The following is a 21,801-nucleotide window of genomic DNA, read 5'->3' as shown; positions in this document are numbered from 1 at the left end:
CCTTCTCTCTTCCCACGTTCCTCAAGCACAGCAGCTTTACTCTGGAAAAAGGAACTAGTTTGCAGCTGCAACATAGGCTTAGCATCACTCAAAACAGTTTTAGAAAAAACATTTTTACACCACAGTAATCAGCAGAGCCACTCAAATCATCTCCACAGAGAATGAGGAGCTGCCCTCTCCTCCCCTTAAAGTCACAAAACTATGCAGATAAACAAGGAGGTCACAACATGTGCCTTTGTCTGAAAGGTTTTGGTAGAAACTACCTCCAGGAAACAATGGCAAAGATGAAACTATCTACACATGTCAGTGAGCCACTAATCCACATGCTTAGCCATAGCCATTCAAGGGAAGTAGCACCACAGTTCAGGAGACTTGAAACTTCAGCTGTAGATTTAGACTTGTGCCATAGGAAATCCTTCCATCTCAAAAAGGCTGCAGTCATATGGCCTCAAATACACCTGAGGCATATCGTTCAGCAAAGCAGGGGCAAAACGCTCCTTTGTGAGTTAATGATGACCGCACTTTTTTTTTTGAAGATATGCCTCACATAAGAGGAATTATTAAAGCTGTTGAGCAGGACTCTTCAGTTCAAGCAGCACAGGATGACAGCTGGTGCTATAGGAACACCTCTAGAGATTGTGGCTTAGCTTTAGGCACATGGGTCTCAGCGACAGAGACCACTCTACAGCAGATGCAGCAGCTGTTATAGTGTGGTTCCAGTAAGCCCATCTATTATCAGTACATTTTTAGAGGAGCGCTGGAGGCCAATTCATGTCATTAGTGTCAATCCCAAAGGTGCTTCCCTACTGGTGATGATATCATCAGGAGGAGCCTGTAACACATACATGCAGCTGGCACAGAGTGCCCAGCAACGTGGCGCCTACCAACCTGGTGATTCAGTACCATGTGGACGCCATGGGTCCGAATATCTGTAGAGAACTCCCCCAAGAACTCCAGGATATCCTCAATAGTGGCAGCATAGGGAAGGCCACGCAAACGTATGCAGTCTCTGACATTAGTGGGAGGCACGAACTGCTGAGGTAATACTGGAAGAATAGGAGGCGTTGGGAGAGGAATGAGAGGCGTGGAAGAGTACCTGTTCAGCACCTGCGCAAAACAGAAGGAGGTTACAGAAAGCTTCCTTACTTATTTTTCAATTCATAGGATTGATGTTACATCATTTTCAGTCTGGGCAGCATTTCAGAAAAAAAACAGTGAGCTAGTTTCTGGGCTTAAACCACAGCAGCAATGCTTAGAATTCAGACACTTCACAGAAAGTCTTTAAATTCTCCAAAATAAGTTGATATATTTTTCCAAAAAAAAAGTCACTTGAACCATAATGCAACTCTCAGAAGATCTAGAACGTGAAACCTGTATTTCTACAGCATTTTGTCATGAAAATATCCTACTGTCTGCATAGTCATGGGGCCATTTCTACTGAAAAAAATGGCTCCTCTACTAAGTATTAGGAGAGCCTATGGACTAGAAACATACTTCACTACCAAACAGCCTTGACATGCAATAGTACATCATGTAACATGGGTGGTGTCACTGAGTCACAGTATTAGAAATAAGGCAGTCATGCTCTGAGATTTTGGTAGTCTTAACAGTAAAAACCCCACCCAGTCAAGAGTTTACCAGCTATTTAATCACTTTCCTTTAACCATCTCTGAACAATATCAATATTAAATTACACAGGTGTCAGATGTTTTTGCTAAACAAAGAAGTTACGGGATCACTTGATGAAAATGCAACAAGAGTAGCAAGTTGCAGCTATGTTTTCTCACTTACTGTCACCCTTCAAATGAGGCACCAAAATCTCTGCATATTTGAGGGAAAGAGCTGTGCTGTTGCTTGGTTACAGTGAAATGGCTATAGTAGGCCATAACTTGCATCATGGACAGGACCTTCTAGAATCGTGTGTAGAAGTTAGTGACATCAGCCCAAGCTCTACAGGTCTTTGGAGACACAGATACATAGTCCTCTCAGTCCTAATTCATTCCCTTGACAGCGTACCTGCAATCAACGCTCTATCAAGCTCATGCAAGAGGGGTTACTTCTCAAGCCCAGTTCCGCTAAGTTTTACCATCCTCTGCTAGGTAACCAGTGCTGTCAGAAGATGGCTGACAACTATCATTAGAGGCACTTTGTAAGGCTCTTCTGATATGCTGCTCTGAAGAAGCCAACTAGATAAAAAGGCTCTGTTTTCCGTGTCAGTGACTAAGGATGCCTTTTAGATCAGATTTGTTGCTAGCACTCCTCTTGAATAGAGCTAATCAGTGAATTCAGTGGAATTCACAGAAAATGTATGTTGGTCTACTACTTTACACTACAGATACTGTTATTATCTATAACTACTGTTTGCAAGAATATCAGAAGACAAAAAATTCAAAGATTCTTTTATACACACTTATGTATGCATATTTTGCATGTGCGTGTGTGATTAAGAACATCCACATACCTTAAGATCCTACATGCAGAGGGAGCAAAACCTTACAGAAGTTTGGACAGTACTCTTTCCAGCAACAGTTGTCAAAAAAAAAAGAAGAAAAGTTTTTCTTTTCAAAAGAAGAAAAACTTTCAGTCATGGCCAATCAGTACTTGCTGACACTACTTAATGCCAATACAGGAACCTGGACTGCAAGAAGCACGTTTGCAAGCTTTCCACCCACCTGCTGAACTTCTGCTGCAGTGCTCCTGAAGAGTTCAATGTACCTTTTTCCCAGCAAGTCCTTATGCTTTTTCAGTGCATTCTGCGCATATTCCTCGCAAGCAAACAACACAAAGGCATCCCCCGTTGGCCGGCTGTCAGGGTATGTGACGAATAGGACTCCCTCCTTCCCTCCTGTTACAGGGCAGTGCTGGCCAAAGAACGTCAGCACTTCTTCCGTTGTCACATTGAAAGGAAGGCCTCGCATCCTGACAATCACTTGGTTTTCTTTCGATAAGAACTGTGCAACCTCATTGGAAGTGCCTTTAGCAAAAGAAGTACAGAAGCACTCAAATTTAGGCAGCCACATAAAACCCCAAGCAAGTTTGGCATAGCTAACTTCTCCTCCCCCTCCTAAGACCATTTTAAGACCATTTCTGAGCAGAATCCTTTCTGCCTGAGTACTGTCTCCACTACTGTTCACCTCACCTTTTTAACTTATACTTTTGGCGTGCTTTGAAGCCACAATATATAGCAATCAAGTTCCCAGACCATTATGCTCAGAAAGAAAGCTAGAAGGGCATGTTGAAGACAGCTCAGGAATTTCATCCTATCCTGAGGAAACTGTCAAAGTCTGACAATTATACTTCCAGCATCTTTAGAAGACCATTATGCTCATAGTTATAAGCCTACACTACCCTATCCAGATCTACCTGCTAACCAATTTTGCACCTTAGCACAGTCCTTTCACTTACAGCTAGCTTATTTTGCCAAGCTGATACACAAAACAAGTCTGATAGCGTCAGACCTACATTTTTTCCAGCATTAACAAGCAGTGTTTTTACTTTGAATGGTGCAACTATTACCAAACCTATCAGTTAGCCATCTATTCAACAACCTAATAGCCTCTCCCACTCCAAAACCTTAACTTTAGACGTTCAGTTAGTCATCTACAACCCCCAGAACAAATTTATGTTAGGAACCAAGAAGGATTTTAAGCCAGTATTGTAGGTACATAACAGCTTATTGGATCTTAACTCAAATTCTGTATGCTTGCAGTCATAAAGGAAGAGTGGTAGTCTGTGGGAAGATTAGCAGAACAAGTTTTGCGGTCTTTCAATTCAAGGTTTGGGAATAGTCCCCTTAAAATAAAGTATTTCATCTAAATTTCCCCCTTTAGTCAGAATCGAAGATTTCATTTAAAGAAAAATCAGTTCCATAAATCCCTTGTTATTTACACTGTGATATCTGTTTGCTTTTATGTGCAAGTCTCCACAGCAACAGCATTGTTTTGCAGAGAAAAACAACCTGAGCAGTTTTTCCAATCAATAACATTTAGGTCCCCTCATTTAGGGAGGATTACCTTATGAATTTTGTTCATAAGTGAGATCACCTTGTCTGATCAAATCCTTACTTAATAGGCTGCTTGAAAATGGTGAGGAATGAAATTCCCATGAAATGGTGAGGAAATGGTGGAAGAAACAAAGGTGGACAGAAGTCATGGAACAGCTTGGACTGCCTGCAGACTACCTAATTATCACCCACCAGTTACCTACTCGTTCACGGAAAGAAAAATGAAAGACCGCATCCAAGAGGAGCCGTTTAGAACCCCAAGTTAGTTGCAGATAATGATGGAACAAACCCTCCCCTTCTCATCCCCTAAAAATTACCTCCTGCAATTTTAAGGAAGTCTTCACCTGTTGCCTTGTATACCTAATGAAAGGGAAGAAAAGAGAACACGTGACTGACATGCAATTTGCACTCCTGTTGAGAAGAGGACCTCAAGGCCAGTGTCACACACCTCAATGTATCGATTTCCCATGTGATGCTTGTGTCTCTGCAGCGCTAGGTCTCTATGCTCTTCACTTACAAACCTCACAAGAGCCTCCCCATTCCTCCGACCCTGGGCATTGAGGCAGAGTGCAGCACCTCCCCTAAAAGATTTAAGTCAGAGAGATAAAAACTCTGTGACTGGCACAGCAGAAGCACTAGAGGCAGAGATAAGTTCTTTGCTACTAACTTGGCAATGTTTAAGCCTTTGAAGAACCTCGCTATGTCCTGGTCAGACGACTGCCAAGGTAGTCCTCTTGCTCGAATGACAGCATTGTCGTCCACAAGTTCCATCTTGCTGCTGCAGGCACCAAAAGAGGAAACAATGCTCGTCACCCACACTTCTGTGACAAGCTTCTCCCCATGCTCCCCCTCTGCTAGGCAAGGGGGAAGGTACTGCCAGGGCTTCCTGAGACCCGTGACCAAAGTCACAGCAAATGGCAAGCTCTGCTGAGCTGCCCCTTTCCCAGCTTCACCCTGCTCTGCACCACATTTGCCCCTTGAGCTCTCCTCTTCTTGAGCACGCTCCCACTTTGCTCTCCCCTCCTGACACACCAATGTTCTGTGCTTCCCTGTTGTGTGAACAGGGTTACTGCACTGCAATGAAATACTTGCTCTTCTCTCCTCGGGTAAGTAGAAATTGAAGCAGAGCTGTGACAGCATGCAAGGGCCAGTCACAAGCTAAGACCAGATTTGTTTCAGATTTTACTTCACCCAAGGAGTCTAGCCTGAATGTTTCATGTTGAGGCCATTACTGCGCTACTGGAGACTAATATAGCTACAGGCTACGTCAACTGCTTAGCATGGGAATGGCTCAGCCACAGAGAGCCAGATTTAATTGGTCATTACCACCGTCTCTTTTGTTCTCCTGCATGTTAAAAACGCCATGAAGAACAAAACACTGACAACAGCTACCCACGGCTGCTTTTATGGCTATTGGAAGGCCAGGTTGTTGCACAGAGACCATGGGATTGATTAAGCAGCTGCCTCCCCTCATACAAGGGCTGCGCTTTGCCCTGCTGTAGGAGGGTCATGGTTTTGGTTGTGTTTTCAGTTCTCAGGTGGCCTTTCCTGTAGGAATCTGTCCAGAACTGCTCCTCCCTATCCCAGTCGTGTACTTTAATACTTTGCCTTAATAAAATAAGCAATTGGTGCATGTGCCTGTGCAAATAAGACAGTGTTATCTTCCCTGATGACATACCTCTATTAAAACAGTTGAAACAAAACCCATCAAATTCCACTTATTATCACAAATGAGATGGGAATCTTTTACCTCATCACAACATTTCATTATCGAAATGGGAAAAATCTTAGAACAATGCTAAAACAAATAGCTGCCTGAACTAATCTCACTGAATACTTTCTGCCACTACTGTTGCATTTTTTTTCTTGCCTCTTTTCACTCAGAATCATCTCTTGCCAATATCATCTACCATTATGAAAGTTCATTAATCTGGAAGAGGGAAGTAAGTGCTTGTGCAAGAAAGGACTAAGTAAAGCGAGGAAAAATCTGTATTCATCCATGGAAAAGCAAGATTACATTTTAAGAAGTCATCAAGCATAGATGAAGCTTTATGTTTAAAACATGTTTGGGAAGAAGACAATCATCATAGCTCAAGCAATTTACTGGTAGCAGCCTTTTGTTTGGCACTGTATCTTTATGGAAATGCATCTTTCCTTTGCAAGAAAAAAAATCATCATGATGTATATTCACTGTGAAACAAACTGAAGGAAAAGCTTAAGAGTTAATACTAAAACGGTTACTTCTGCAAAAATGCAGAAGTTCTTTGTTCACAGAAGAGCCCACTCAACATCCATTACATACACTTATTAGGAGAATCCAGAACTAACAGCACCTAGCAGGCTAGAGTTTCCTTGCTAGGCTTCAGTCCTGCATCTGATACAGTTTTCTACCCTTTTTCCCCCACTTAAAACATCTAATTTACTTCCACAGCAGTGGCAAGATAAATAAAAATAATGGCAACATCTATTTGCAGAAGTACAGTTTATCTAAGCAGTGCCTTTAGAAAAAAAAAGAAAAGAAGAGCAAGATGATACATACCAAGGCCCACTTTCAAATTTGTAGTTCACTCTTTCTGGATCTGAAAACTTGTGATCTATGAAACACAGTACAAGTTATTTCCTTTTTCCTCAGCATACAAGACAGGCAGACAAAAAACAAACAAGCAACATAGAAGAGTAGTTCATCACAGTCACTTACTGTATGGTTCAGATATTAGTGTTAAAATAATGTTCCCCATATCTTCAACTTGAGAGGCTCCATAGGGAAGCGCTGAACTGTTCTTGTCAAGATTTAAATCTTTATGCTGGAGTTAAGTCAATCATCACTGGATAGATTTCTAATTGGTCTCCTACTAGAGCAACGAGCTTTCATGTTATCCTTAATGGTAAGCCGCTTCTCAGGGGAAGATTTAATCCATTTTCCTGCCGAGATGCATCAGCTGCTCCGGGTTAGCTGCTGCCTTAGCCTCTAACTACTGCCACCTGCGGGAGTGTGAGGTCACTCCAGAAAGCGTCTGGGGACATGAGACCCCATAATAAGGACATACATATTTAATTCAGACATACAAAATGCATGAGCATAAGACAGAAACAATCCTGCATGCAGGAGAGACTGGAGTCCTGTCCTCTTTAATTAAGATCTTTAATCTCTAGAGGAAGATCTGGGGAAGGAGGAGAACCAAACCATCAACTACAAACTAAAAATAAGAGGATATGCCACACATTTTCTAAACAGGTAAATCCCAAAGTAGAGTAGCTATCTTACCACTTTGCTAAAATTCACAAGCAGCACCTGGTCTAAATCTTGCCTGTTAGAAGGTACAACCTGAGCTTTGTGCTCTCATGCAGCATTAGGAGAATCAGGTTTAGAGTTCATCACTGTGAAAATCCAAGAGACAATGCAGAGTCCCACAGCCCACATATTTTCTGATCTGAAGCGTGTTGGAAGATGACAGCAAGGAAAAGCTCTGCTGTCAACACAGAGCAGAAAATGTTGTCTCAGTCTGTAGACTGACCAGATACAAATCTGTGCTTGAGGGAGACTGATTTAAGTTACAAGTATCATTTTTTCACAAATTTTTTAAAGTTCACTAAGGTATCTCCCTCCCCATTTTCCTCTTGTATTTGCCCCTCCCCGTAGCACCAAACTGCAGAACAGTAAGAATGCTTTTAACTCCATTTATGAAGCCAATTTGTATTGGCTTTTCCAATGGTCTTTTCCATCCTCATCTCCTTCTTTGAAGAGAGAATGTCTAAGAAACAAACAAAACAAGAAGTCAGCCACAATGCAGTTTGAAGTGGGACTCATTTTGTTTTTGTGCCTTATCCCTGCACAACATGATATCAGAGCAAAAAATGTACGTGTTTCCTAAACAACGAGACCTATCTTGGCATGGCTGTACAGCAATGCAAGGCATTCGAAACAGACAAACGCACCAGTTATTCACCCACGTTTCCACAAAACTACACAAGATGCATTTCAAATGTTCAGAAAGTTCTGCATTTTGGACTGAAGAACAACTTTTGAACACCTAGATGGCAACGCTCCTCAAAAGGTTTTCCACATCTAGAGTTGAACCCATTTGAGCTGGCAGATGCCTACATGAGGGACAAACAGCAGAGGAACAGCTTCTGCTAGAAAGAGACAATGCACACCAAATCCAGTGCATCATCTCAGGGGTGAGGGTAAAAGTGTCATCGTCTTCCCATTACTTGTGGGATGACTGCAAATCCTTCTGACAACACTGATTTTTATTTATATTTTTAAATCTCAGGACGAGCCATCAGTTAATGCTCAGAACAATTTAAAAAATAATTTTAACTGAACCAAACTCTTCTTCCACAGCAGGGAAAGGAAAGATGCAGCACTAAAATTTTGAGACTAATTTGATTTTGAGACTTTGCTGGTTTTAAGCATGCACTGAGTATGGAAGGCAAGAGAATTGTGCTCAATCAGCTTCAAATGTTCTTGTAAGAAGTGACTTATATTTAAAAAACCAAACACAGGTAAACCAGTGATCTGTCCTGCCAACTGCTCCACTGAATACCGTCTGCCAGCCATTGCCATCGCCTTCCCTTCCCAGCATCTTTGGAGTAAACTAGTAAAAACAGTAAATGGCTTTCTTAAAACCAAGCTAAAAATCCTAAACAAGCCACATGAAACAACCCCACAACATGGTTTAAGAGACTATCGCCAGTAATCATGGCAGCAAGGAACATTTTCATTGCACTCTCTTCCTAAGCCATACACCTAAGCTTGTCTCCCCCCACAGCTGCCTGGGGAAAGCTGGTGTGTGTGGGGAGTGCTGAAGAGAAAAATAATCCACAAACAGACTGCCTTCATCCCTCTCACAGTGTCTAATCAGCAGCACGCAGATGTTTCTGGGCACCTCACGTATCAAAACAGAGGAGCGCTTCTCCTCCTTCGCCTGACACCATCCCCTTGCAGCACCTGGCAGCCCCGTGCTGTGCTCGTGCAGAGCCTCTGCCACCCTTGTGAGGAAGGAGAAGTTGCTGAAAACGCAGGAATTAGAAATCTGGTCTTGTCTGATCTTTTTTTTTTTTTAATGATTATTCTAGAAATTGTGAATTGTGGCATTTTTCCAATGTCAGAGAGGAAGAGAAATCAGGCAGTAGTTTCAACAGCCACTGGGACAAGGGACATGTGTACGTGTACACACATGCAATAGCCTGGCTGTTAGACCGTGCTGTCACAACGAGGAGACACTTTAATACTTCCCGTTTGCAGAGCCAAAGATCCCTACCAGCAATCAGCTGCAGAAGATGGGAACGCAGCAGTGTGAAAGGGGAGGACACTGAAGCGAGGCCATTGCACAAGGGAAAAACAACAAATTCCTCCTCCCTGTTTATATTTTCCTCGGATAACTTTTCATTGAAAATACTGAACAGGAGGTAGTTTCTAAAAATGCCCCAATGCCTACAGAAATTGCTGCCGGGTGTTCAGAAGCAGGGAGACAGTTGTGCAAAAAACCTTCCAGATTAATATAAACACAGTGGGAGGGGAGGGAGAAATTCATCAACATTAGTAGGAGTGAGAGGAGAGAGAAATTGCTCACACCTCTGCCTGCGATTAGCTAGAAGCAAGGCTTTTAGGCAAGATTGGAGAATAAAACTGATTGCTTTCTGCACATGTGAAGGAGCACGTTTATAACAGCATCAACTAAGTGAAAACCTGCATTTTAATAAACATGTCTGTCCACAGGCAGATAGACCTCTGGTCTGAGGCACTGGAAATAAAGGATGCTTAAAAAAAAGCTGTTAGTGGAATAGCCTTTAAAAAAGAGCTACCACTTGTTCTATGAAGGTATACGAGACCACACATGCATACACTGATATTTAAAGCTTGTCCATCCTAGGCAATTAGCAAAAAAACAACTGTTGAATTCAGTGGATAAATCTAAGCTCACATTTAAAGCATTAGAAAAATGGACTTGCCTGTCTAAAGCTACTATAGGCAATAACAGGTACACGCAATCCAAGTGAAAAGGACAGAGGGCAAAAGATGTACTCAAAAAACAAGACAGGATAGGGAACAAGGATTTTCCTGATCTTGCCATGCAGCTGTGGTACCGCCTCTCTGTAACACTCAACACACTGAGGGGTGGCACATCCTATGTCAGGCTCGTCTGCATAGTGTGGGAGACGTTTTAAACCATTTCCCCTGATTCTGCTGCAGCTTCGCCTACTCCAAGTGTCCTCCAAGCCTTCTCCCTTCATGCTGTCTCTTCCAGGGTCTCAACTCCTTTCTTAGCCATGGCAAAATTACAACTAAAGCTCACTTAGCCGAGATGACATGAACTACTGTTACAGTTATGTTCTGCACCGGTGCTTTTCCCCCTTTATTCTGACTGTAATCTTCTGCTTGAGGAGACTTAAATCTTTTTAAATACTGTTTTGATTAAAGTAATCTGATATTACCTGGTTCCTGGGTGCTACCACAGGATATACAAATAGCAATGCACAAGATTCGCAGGTAATACCCATTAATGGGCTTTTCGTAGTCAGGGCTAAGTACTGTTGGTTTTAGCTGTGCTCTACACTGTGGTTTTCAAAACATCCAGGTCAAAAAACAAGTTTCAGTATTATAGTGCCCAGATCTTATCCAGAGCATTAAGCAGACTGCTCTGAAGCCCTGCTGTGTTTCTACTGACAACACCCAGCCGGTACTGCTGGTAAGGAGCTATCCCCACAATCCCAGTTCAGAAGCAAGTGGAGCAAACCATACACTGGAGGAAGCAATAGCTATTTGCCATTTAATGACTTCTGCACGCCCAATCTTGAGGCAAAGGATGAGTCTTCTGCAGACCGAGTTACGAACAGTCATGCAAGCTTTGTTCACTCCACCCTGGAGGCACTCACAGCAGTGAAAACTGGCTCAGCAAGCTTTGCAAATCAAGAAGTGCAGCAAGTATGGGAGGTACAGAAGGTGCAAGAACAGCCCTGCTTCTTTTGTATCCTTACACACGCTTAGAGAGATTTCAACAGCACCAAGTTCTTTTCTTTGCCAGAACACGATCGTTTCTCCCAAGTTTTTTGTTACTCAAAATTTCTCATAATCGTCCTGCTTTAGTCAGTGTTGTGTAAGAGCAGCAGAAGACTGTCTGCCACAAGACTGTCTCCTGCACCAAAAACCTGTTGGGAGACCTTAAGGTTGTAGCAGAGACAGCAGTTAAACTCATCTCAGTTCTTCCTCAGTCTCCCAAATTCGATGGCATTTTAAAGACTGCCTTACCTTGCATTAAAAGAAATCAGTGGCCATTTGGACACAGAATTCACACTTCCTTTGGGAGCAGGGGGCAAAACAAAGTTTTCACCTGAACTCTTAAGATTTAGAATGGTTTCATTGCTATACACAATTAAGTACACACAAATTAAGTATACACAAGTAATTTGCTGAAGGATTAAGTCCCCCAAAAAATTTTTAAAGGAAAAATAAGTCAGCAGGTTATTCAGTTTAATGTCTCTGTGTTCCTTTTCAAGATCATGCAAAGAAGGCAAGCACTAAGCATACAGCCAAGCACCAACTACCCAGTGTTTGACACCCCGGAATATGCCTCCTGAATGACTGCAGCAGGAAATTATTCCCTCTGATTGCTGGGAACCATAGAGCACATTCTCCACTAGCCTGTAATTTGTTGTTTAATCAAATACTACCAACCAAAATAAAAGCATCTGAAAGCCTGCTAACGATTTAAGTGACCGCATACCAATGGTCAGCTTTCCCATAACTCTTTCACATCAGACACGTTTCCTCCCATTGATCGCAACCATCTTCTGCCTGGGTCAGAGATACAAGCACGTGAAGGGACTTGCCCAAACTCATTCTTCTGCTCCCACCAATTTGTGAACGCAGATCTTCTGCATCTCTGCTCTGTGCCCAACCCCTACACCAAACGCTAACAAACCTGGCCCAGCGCAGTCTGCAGGCTACAAAGCAGTCTCATCGTGCAGCCCCTCTAACTATGGGGTGGAAGAGCTGCAACTCGCTTCCTGCGAGAGTAACAAGAGATTGGTCAGGTTCTGGCACTAACCTGCAGCTTCCTTTCAACCTAGTCCATCAGTTTTTATTTTCTTCATCCATCCACCTCCTTTTCTCCATCCACCCTCCCCATCCCCACCTCAGATATGATACTTTCCCATCAGCCTTCTCTTTGCTACCTAACTGTCTTAGAAAGAAGGCAGCTGTCTCACTTGAGGGGAAAAAAACCACTAGGCACAAAGTTGTTTGGACTAATCCTCAGACTTAATCACCTGCTTCAACAAAAACTTTTATCGCAAGCATTACACGCACGTACAGACTCTCCAGGTGCAATTAAGTTAATCTCCTCGGTGTCAGGAGGTGTGTAAATTGGTACACTTCAGCAAGGTGAGGGGAAAGAAAATTATCATATTGGGCAATAAAAGGAAAACAAGTATTTTACTCTTTTGGCTCTGCACCCTTCTTTTCCCAAACCCCTGCAAATACTCCCAAACAGTGTGGGGTAGAGACAGTTGATTCCAGTCATGTTGCATAAACAGAGCAAGTTTACAAATAATGCATCAGCAGTTACAAAACAAGACAAACCACGAAGATAAAAACAGAATAAACTTATACACACACCTGAAGAGAAGCGTATCGGACCTAGAATTCAGACTCAAGCTGAGACCACTCAGACCATCCAAACCTCCAGGACCTTGGAGGAAAAACTTCCTGCAGTTGGCAACCAGCACCCAGATGGTACTGGCAGTGGGGTCTGCTCCCCTCTCCCAGCACACAGGGAGTGCACAGTCAGTCATCGTACCTTAACTGACTAGTGACCCTTCGGGTGTCTGTGGTCACAGAAGTGTTTCCACAGCAGCAGGATACATGCCAGACACTCACACAGGGAGAGAGTGAAGACATCTCTCCGAAACAGCTGAAGTAGCTCACTGCCTTTAATTTCTCCAGCTCGTGTTTTCTGTCAGAGCATCCCCAAGCAATGTATTAAGCTTTTAACAATTTAAGAAGCCTCCATCATCTGGTTTCTAGACTATGCAAACACTTATGTAGAAAAAGCAAGATAAAAGTCCATACTCTTCCACTTAAATATACCACTTTGCTTCAGATAGTAGGGGGAAAAAAAAGTGATTTCTGCCCCGTTGCTAGAAGACGTGCATCTTAATTTGCAGATGGCAAAGCAGAGCAGACAGCCTCCAACATTCAACCTTATAATTAAACACATGCACAAAAAAATAAAGCCACAAACTAACAGAACACACTCACATAGATATTTTATGCCCCTCTCACTACAGGTACAAAACCCTGGTGATGCTGGTCCTACAGAGGAAGGCTAGTAGGATTCAGATGTCATGCAATTTTGAGTCTGAAAAATGCCAGTTCTTACTGGCAATCACTCTACAGGTGCAATAAGCTAGTCAAAGAAGTTATTAATAGCAACTTAAAATTCTCAAGATCCTTTATCTCTTCTTGCTTTTGTGGTCATTATTTCAATAGGTCACCAGGGAAGTCGAGAGTTTTCCATTCCTGAGAGCAAGTCTGAGATGAGGACTGGAGCCTGCAGCAGGAGGGGGGCTGCCAGCAGGGAGAAGGGCAGAGCCAGCTCACTTACAGCACCAGCTTCAGCTCTGGGAATTGTACACAGCACACCAACAAAACCGAGCTGAGGCAGGGCTAGGTTATGGATTACTTCAGAATACTCCAAATGTAGTTTTAGACTGAGAACAGAAACACGATGCAGACTGCATCTCACTGCCAGCACAGCCTTGTGTTGCTAGGTGTAGCACGCAATTTCCACAGCTCTGAGGCTGGACACCACGTGCACCAGCAGCATCCCTCCCTGCCCTTGGTTCGCTCCTGAATTAAAGGCTAACTACCCGTTCACATCAAGAGTAACCACTCCCCCTCCTAACAATTAAGATGAAGAGGTCTCCCAACATTTACTCTTACCTAAAAAACCTAAAAATTTAATTAACCGATGCAGCGAGCAAGCTCACAACTTTAAACTCAGGATTCACATCAAGGATTTGAATAAGTATGTCAGTTACATTTAGCTGTGAAGTTTAAAGGACAACTATAAAGGTAGTAAAGAAAGCATACAGAAATCAAGAAGAAACAGGATTTTCCCCCATGGCATCACACTCCCTCGTACGTTTTTATCTTTGTGAGAAAGCTCTGTACAGCGCCGAGTCACTCATTAAAGTTATACCACCTCTAAACATGTGTTGCAAGCATTACTCACACATCTTTGTCCTAAAATTCAGCCAAAGCCGTAACAGTAGCTGACACCGTCGTTGTCAAAAGGATACATTCTGTCATGGCCGCAACATCAAGCTTGCTAATATCAGGTGAGCCAGGGCAACACTTCTTGAACTCTTTCCGCAAGTCAAAAAAGGAGTAGAAGCATTCAGGCAGCAAGATATTCTGTAAAAGGACAAGGTAGCTACTGTCAGCTGGGGCAAGCATCTTCTACTTTGTCTTTACATACTAAACTTTCCAACTATTTCCTTATAATGGGTAGGGGGGAAAAAATAAAAAGACAACAAAATATCAAACCAAAACACCTTTGCTGCAGAGAAGCTCATATAGCTCCTCAAAGTATGTTTATCAATTTATTTTATTTTTTTGCTTAAGCAACTTCCTCTCTGTGATTTAAGAAAAAAATGTGCTTTTTCACTGCCAGAGAAGAGTTTGCTGTTATTACCAGTGCCTCAAATCCAATATATACGTAGGAGAGCAAACGCGTGCTATTGCAACATTTATCATCAATTCCTGGTTCCAGCTTTTACTGTAAAAAGCCAGAGGGCACTCGGTTCAGTTTATAGAGCCAAGCAAATTTTGCAAGACTAGCAGAAGATGTCTTGGTTTGCAGACAAGGCTGAGTTTTCAGAGAACAGTCACACTTCAAATATTTATTCCCTTAAAAAAAAAAAATGGAGCAGACGAAGGTTTGATATGGTGTAGAGGTTATCAGCCTACGCTTGGTAACTGCTTTAATTGCAGTGCACAAAGCCAGGAGCAAGGCCATTGAAAGTGTCAATAAAACCCTTTTTGCCCCACAACGACATCTATCACATGCTTTATTTTGTTCATTTGTTTCAGGATGAGGAAGAGAAGAAGCAGGGAAGTTATTTCAACTAACACAATCCCCCCCCTCTCCTCCAGACTTCCTCACAGCCTCGGTGCTTGTGTTCTACTTGGCTGCCTGCAGTCTGCAGTGCCTCTAAGTCACAGAAAGCCCTTACTCTCTGTCTAGAACGGCTAGTTAGCATCTTGGCTTTGTAACAGAATGACAGCATATGTGGATGTACGCTTAAAAAGCCAGAAGAAAGAAGTTTAGGCTCTGTAACAAGTTCTGCTTTGAAAACAGCAGAGCTTATCTTAGCATATAGACAGGTGCATTAGGCAAACGACATCCTTTAAAGACAAACTTATGAAAATGCAGGCGTGCTTGCCAAGATTTCCTGCTCTAGTTTTAGCACGGCTATTTTTCTGCTTCCATGAGAGACCGAGTTCTGTACTTAACTGAGTTTCACTTGAAACAGTTGATACCAATTTACTGTCTGAACACCACGAGCTACTAGGCTGGTTGAGACTGGGCGTCTTAAAACAAAGACAGGCAGAAATCACAAGGCTTTTGAATACACCTGGATTTTCATGATATACATGCCACCAACCTCAGCATTTGGTATTTACCAGAAAACTACTACAGGTCTCATAAGCATCTGATTTACTTGATCTATAGGCAGCACTGAGCAAATTTCAGATGAATAATTTGTAACAAAACAGCAACAGAAGATTTTGATGACAATTTGATTCCTGTCACTGAGACTGAAGACACATACAGAAAAAAAAAAGGATCCTCGTCACTGGCACCAAATGAACTTAAATAAGAATAATTGTAGGGGTACTCCCTTCTTTTACCTACATCATTTAGCTGCACAGAAAAAAAAAACTGTATAAAAACAAATACCCATTTTAAGTGACAAAGTTTGTTAAAAGCCTCTTTTCTCCCAGCCACGTTATACTCTAACACAAAGTTACACATACACAGGTCTGTTCATTATGAATCACGCTCATGGCTTCTCTGCTCAAGCTTTAAAGGTGTAAATACTTACGGCACCAACAAGTATTAGGAAACAAACATCCAATATCAGTTTTGTAACAGCACAGACTTGCAGCACTGCTCCTTCAAAGGCCAAGCAGCAAAATGATAGGTGCAGAGATCAGTAGCCGGTGGGGATACCAGAACAGCTCTGCTACTGAGCAATGCATGTTCATAGCAAACCACAAAACAAGATTTTATTAATATTGAGGCAGTTAATTCAGGCCTGAAGACTCAGCATACTGCTGCAACCCTATCACTAATGAAAATTAGGCAGGATCTCGTAACACTGTTAGCAATTTGGCAACTCTGAAGTTATAGAAATCTCTAGACTATGGGACTAGTCATCACTCTCAGCCTGCCTCATACCACTGCTCAGCTCCTTACACATACAAGCACCGCCCTCGCAGAGTCAACTGAATGCACAGAGACCGAAAGCTGCTAAAGGTGAATGTAAAATTTCAAAAGGCAGTCAGCCGCCTTAATCATGAACTATTTGGCAACATTTCCAAATTTCCATTTTTAAACCCATTGTAGCTCACACAGCAGTACGAGTGCCAGACTTAGAGTAACCTCTCAGCGCATTGCTCCTTTCTCAAACACTTAATTCACAGTTATTCTTCTGATTTCACTTCTAAAAGCCTCTCTCAGGGCAGCACAGGCATTAGACGTAGCCTATGCCATCCACATGGACAGGCTCGTAGTCTGGTGAGTATATGACTGATGATTACAGACCTGTGGAGGTCCCCTCATACTGCGCATTTTAAAGAAAAGTTGATCAGTTTCGCAAGAAAAATATACAGAGCACACCAAGAGTTGAACTTCAGTCAACTGCTACATACCTTTTTGGAAGCTTCAGGATGCAGAACCTGTCTAATGTGCAACTGCCCATCAGTACAGAAACAGAAGGAAGTACCTACACCAATGTTCAGCTCATTGCTCACGGACTGGTTAAACTGAAAGCAGGAACAACAAAAGACATGCATGTAAGAGATCAGAGTTGCTGCAGGAGGAAGTGTCATCAATTGGCAGTATTAAACCTGGTCAGCAGGATCATAGGGCTGGAATTTCTTTTTGAGCAAGCCTTTTGTATATTTGTTTCTTACTAGCTAAGCACATGATTACTCTCATGGTAATTAACTTCATAGGGAAATTGCCCCTTTTCCCCTTCTACCACGATGTGGCCATACACACAGCCCACACCACAAAAATAATTCTTTTTTCACTTGCAAGAGCTCTGCAAGGAGACGTAAAGCTGTTTGCAGAGAGGTGGGGGAGCACCTGGGCAGAAAAACCTCACAGACAGAGCATGTTGGAAGGGAGAAAGACTTTCAGCCCTGCCCTCAATGAGAGCCACACACACCTCCCTGTTTATTTAGGGGTTCCTATGCTGTCTCCTTCTTTCCAGAAGAGATAAGTCACCATAAACCCAGCTTTTTTGAGGGGCACCTCCACTTGGCTTCCTCCTACACTGAGGAGGACCCAGCCACAGCTGCAACTCAGAGCCCAGCAGGGCAGGAGATGAGAGCAGGGCAATGCCTAACCTTCATCTTCCTCTCAGGGTTCAAGCCCACCTCCCAAGGTGAAAGAGCACAAGGCAAGAGAGAAAACCCCACAAAGGCCGACACAGACCAGGCTGCCTGGCCCACGTGTGACTCTGGTGCCCGTGCCAGGCTCTGCTGCCCCAACAGTGGGTGGGGAGGGAGGGTAAACGGATGCTAAGGTGGCTTCCACCTCCCACCAAGAGACTCCAGCCCCCAGCTGCTGGTTACGGGGTGTCACCTGTCTCAACGCCTGCTCCAGCGGCGGAGCCAGCGCCAGGCTCTCCACGTCCACCTTGGTGACCTCCTGGCACTCGGCAGTCAGCTCCGGGTGGTCGGGCCTGACCAGCACGTCGTGCGGGTGCCCCAGCTCCAGGGAAAGCAGAGGAGGGGCGAGTCAGCACCCGGCCATGAGCTCCCCCACCTGCAGCCCCACAGCCCTGCCCTCCACCACGACCTGCTCCAAGCCTGGGGCACCCACAGCCAGCCCCTCCAGCTCCTGGGGCACCCAGCCCAGCAGGGGCAAGGGGAGCAGCAGAAGCAGCTCGGGATGCTCCCTCCTCCTCCTCCTCCTCCCTCGGGGGAAAATACCTCCTTAGTCCTCAGGTCGACCACTTTCCACAGGAGCTGGAGCAGCTCCCGCTCATCCGAGCCCAGCCTGGCCCCGTTGGTGCCCGCCGTGGTCACAAAGAGGATCACCAGGTAGTCGGGAGACGCCGTCATGGTGCCGCCAGGCAAGTGGAAAGGGGGGAAAAAAAAGAAAGGGGGAAGAGAAGAGGCCAGAAACTTTCCCTCTTCAGGTCACTTCCAAGCAGGACCCAAGCGGCAGATCCCCCACCTGCAGCCCTGGCGCAGGGGAGGCGCACGGGCAACCCCTTTCCTTCCCTCCCCCCTTTATTATCCTTGTTAGATATATATATATATATATATATTTTGTTGTTTTCTCCCCGGGGGCGGGAGGCCGCCGCTCCCACGCCGGCTGCACCCCTGGGAAGCTGGCAAATGGCTGCGGGCTTTTTGCAAGTTTGGGGCCGCGGCGCTACCTGCCCGCCCCCCACGTGGCGCAGGTACGGGGAGCGCTCACCTGGCGCCGCCCGCCCCGGGACGTGGCGGCCGGGCGGGCAGCGCCCATGGCGGGCGGGGCCGCGCGGCGCTCGGGGCCTCGCTTCTCCGACGGGGGGGGGGCGGGGGGGCCCTGGGGAGCAACCCCCCGCTCCCGAAACGGCAGCCCCGGGTTCGCCGTGGGGTGCTCGTCCTGCTCGTGCCGCCGTCGGAGTGCTGCGCCTCGCTGCCGGGGCGGCGGGGGGGCTGCTGGCTCCTGGAGGGACCCCCTGCCTCACGACCCCGCAGCTCCCCTGCCCCGCAACCCCACGACCCCATACCCGAGCGGGGACCCCCCCGTGGCACCACATAAAGCCGGGAGCAGCTCCCCAGGGGAGCCCCGAGCGGGTTTGTCATGGTCACGCAGCCTTCCCTCACGCAGCCTTCCCTCACGCAGCCTTCCCTCCACCGTACTTGGGCAGAGGTGGTTTTGTTCCTTGTGACAACCTCCTCTTTTCCTTTTTTCTTCTTTTTTTTTTTTTTTCACTGTGAAATTTATGTTTTAAGCGCGTGTTGATCAGAAAGCGATTTTCCATTATGACAAGGTCCCCGAATGTAGGGTAAACAAGTAACGCTAACTTTCCTCAGTGAAATCCCCTACTTCTTTAACATCCTAGTTTTGTGTTTCCAGCTTCGTTGTGATGCCCCTTCCCAAAATATTTACCGAGATGATAGCTCACATCATCCTTTTCTTCATCGCTGCTCCTGCTGTGGTGCAGGTCTGCAGCCCGCACCATCTCCTACTACCCCGTGCATGTTTGTTGCTTTGGCAGCAGGGCTCAGGACATATTTCAGAAGCACCCCGGGGTTTGGGATCCTGGCAGCCCCCAAATGTTCAGGCACAGCTGGGTGGCCTGATCCTGATGCACTTTGTGGGGCTGTGGCGCGTGCTCCTTGCAGGGACTGTCACCAGGGCCCTGCTCCACGGTTTATGGGCTTCACTAAACAACCTCTGTGTGGTGGAAAGCTGGCTGGAATCATTTTGGACCTTTTTGGTGTAAGATTTGGATAATGGCAGTCACTGAAACAAATTCCTATGGGTTTAAAAGAGGTGGCAGAAATGTGCTGTGCTAATCTGACATCAGGGACGTGAGGTGATGGTGCCCCAGCTGCAGGAGGGTCGGAGCCCCCCATTTTCTCTGTGGATTTGTCTTTCAGCTTTCCATCTAGAAACCTCAGACTCCTCGTCTTACTGTTACAGCAGGCTACCACTGCATACAGTAACCTTTTTATAGGATACCCTAAAAGTATTTTTATTTCCCATTATGTCTTCTGGGTTCTTGATTAATCAGTATTTTATTTATTTGTTAATTTTTGAAGCCACTTACCACTAATTGCTCCTGTAGTGGCATTACCCTTTCTTTTTATTTTTCTTGGGTAACGCATTCCCTAAAATGCCTGTTTCCCAGCCACGGTTCCCGTTCCACCCTGCCTCTTTTATGCCTTCAGTATCCGGTCTGACAGCATGCACCAGTCGGTCGGGTTCCCATGTTTTGCTGCCCGGGCTCCTGGCATTCTGGTTGCTTCTCCCTGGCTGTGCGTTATCCCCAGGCCTGGTTAAGCATAGTCCATGCATGAAGTGTCATCCTCCAGACGACATCAGTGTTATTACCTACAGGAATGTACTAGGATGCTTTGGGGCACGACGACCTCCTAATGTTCCTCCCAGCACCTTGCTGCTGTATTTCTCTCCTCTCGTATGCCTTCTGTTGTCTGTCTTCCCACCATCTGTCTCACTTTCAGCCCCTTTGCTGATCTCCCTGATTTACCCTTTCTGTATTAGTTCTGTTTCCCCCCGGACGTTGCTATGTACCACTTTCTGTTTCAAGGCATTTCTGAAACTATTCACATCTTCCTTCCTGCTGAGAAGCTGGGTTTAACTCCGCCTCCCTGACCGCAGCAAGAGACCTACCTATCTACCCACTTTTTTATTACCTGTGTTCCCAAAGCTTCTTCCCTCTCACCCATTGATCCCCTTCTTCCTAGTTTCTTTTGTTAATCTGCACATCCCACTTTCTCCAAGGCTTTCCTACAACCCAGTGAGTTCTGTACATCCTACTCTGCTCTATTACTCAACAGGAGGGTCTTCAGTTCATAAGACCACCTGCAACTCTGGTATCCTTTCCGTGGGACTCTGTGTGCTGGATCTCCCACCATGGCTTCCTGTATCACTCTTGGGTTTTGTGATACTGACCCAGGCTGTCCCGGAGAAGCCACCTGACTGTGGTATGGACCACAGTGCCATGCTTGGAGTACACCTACGAAACATCTTCATGTGTAAAAGTCTAAACAGGGCCTATAAACATAACCAAAATAAGCCGTGGCAAGTGTCATGAGCATCTGTGAGGCATTGCATTACTTCAGCAAAATATATACAAACTCAGGTTTTTGTTTTTATACGCATATGAAAATGTTGTATTTCACTTTAGGAGTTTATATCTGTTTGTCCATCAGGGCAAGGGAGGGTCCCAGCTCAGGGCAAGACTGAAAGCTGGCCAACCTTCTGCCAGTATTGTGTATGAGAGCCCTTGATCCTCAAATTCTGTGATGCTTCTGCAAAAGGATTTGCAGTATTTTAAGCACACCTGTTGAAGTAGTATGGGGAGGCAGTAGTACGATTTCAATGGATTCAGCAGTGCCACAAGCCCCGTCTCCAGCGGTACCAACAGAACTGGTTGTGGAGCTGCGTGTCGTGACCCAGCTCCTAGCACGTGGCGTGGGGACCAACCTTCCTGAACTAGTTTCAGCGTGGAAAATGGGAGACACAGAACCACACCCTTGTTTGAACTGATGCAATGTTTTTGTATGAGGTCCGACCTAGAGGCCTGCAACCTCCAGTGCCAAGTGAAACTGTGGGGTGCCGAGAGAGCAGCAAGCTTAGTTACTAAAGTAAAGAGACTTGTCAGTTCTTGGTGTGCACACAAGAAGGCTTATTTCGTCAAGAAGCTGTTCCAAACACAAGGCAGAGCTAATGAGGCACAATTAGCACCACGGAGGGAAACATGGTGGCAGTTCGGAGATGCTGCATTTCCTTGACTCCCCCTAAAAGACCGCG

The 21,801-nt window shown here is 44.9% G+C and overlaps 1 protein-coding gene across 3 annotated transcripts in view; it reads right to left on the bottom strand.

Annotated features, from left to right (window-relative positions):
- Nucleotides 1–18,726, bottom strand: part of ESRP1 (epithelial splicing regulatory protein 1) — a 33,267-nt gene extending 14,541 nt beyond the window's left edge. Inside the window, exons 1-11 of one of the 3 annotated variants that reach the window (XM_048075284.2) lie at nucleotides 18,237–18,726; nucleotides 17,887–18,015; nucleotides 16,947–17,060; nucleotides 14,309–14,423; nucleotides 6,702–6,800; nucleotides 6,543–6,597; nucleotides 4,671–4,781; nucleotides 4,452–4,584; nucleotides 4,321–4,363; nucleotides 2,673–2,974; nucleotides 889–1,107 (exon numbers count right to left, since the gene is read on the bottom strand). In XM_048075284.2, coding sequence (XP_047931241.2) covers nucleotides 889–1,107; nucleotides 2,673–2,974; nucleotides 4,321–4,363; nucleotides 4,452–4,584; nucleotides 4,671–4,781; nucleotides 6,543–6,597; nucleotides 6,702–6,800; nucleotides 14,309–14,423; nucleotides 16,947–17,060; nucleotides 17,887–18,015; nucleotides 18,237–18,368 — 1,452 coding nt within the window. In that variant the 5' untranslated portion in view covers nucleotides 18,369–18,726. The remainder of the gene's footprint in view (nucleotides 1–888; nucleotides 1,108–2,672; nucleotides 2,975–4,320; nucleotides 4,364–4,451; nucleotides 4,585–4,670; nucleotides 4,782–6,542; nucleotides 6,598–6,701; nucleotides 6,801–14,308; nucleotides 14,424–16,946; nucleotides 17,061–17,886; nucleotides 18,016–18,236) is intronic. The other 2 variants (XM_048075283.2, XM_048075286.2) reach the window with 2 other exon arrangements.
- Nucleotides 18,727–21,801: the final 3,075 nt, after the last annotated feature.

Source organism: Anser cygnoides, chromosome 2, assembly GCF_040182565.1.
Source record: "Anser cygnoides isolate HZ-2024a breed goose chromosome 2, Taihu_goose_T2T_genome, whole genome shotgun sequence".
NCBI lineage: Eukaryota > Metazoa > Chordata > Aves > Anseriformes > Anatidae > Anser > Anser cygnoides.
The sequence above is the reverse complement of the archived record's forward strand: the minus strand, read 5'-3'. Positions and strand labels throughout refer to the sequence as shown.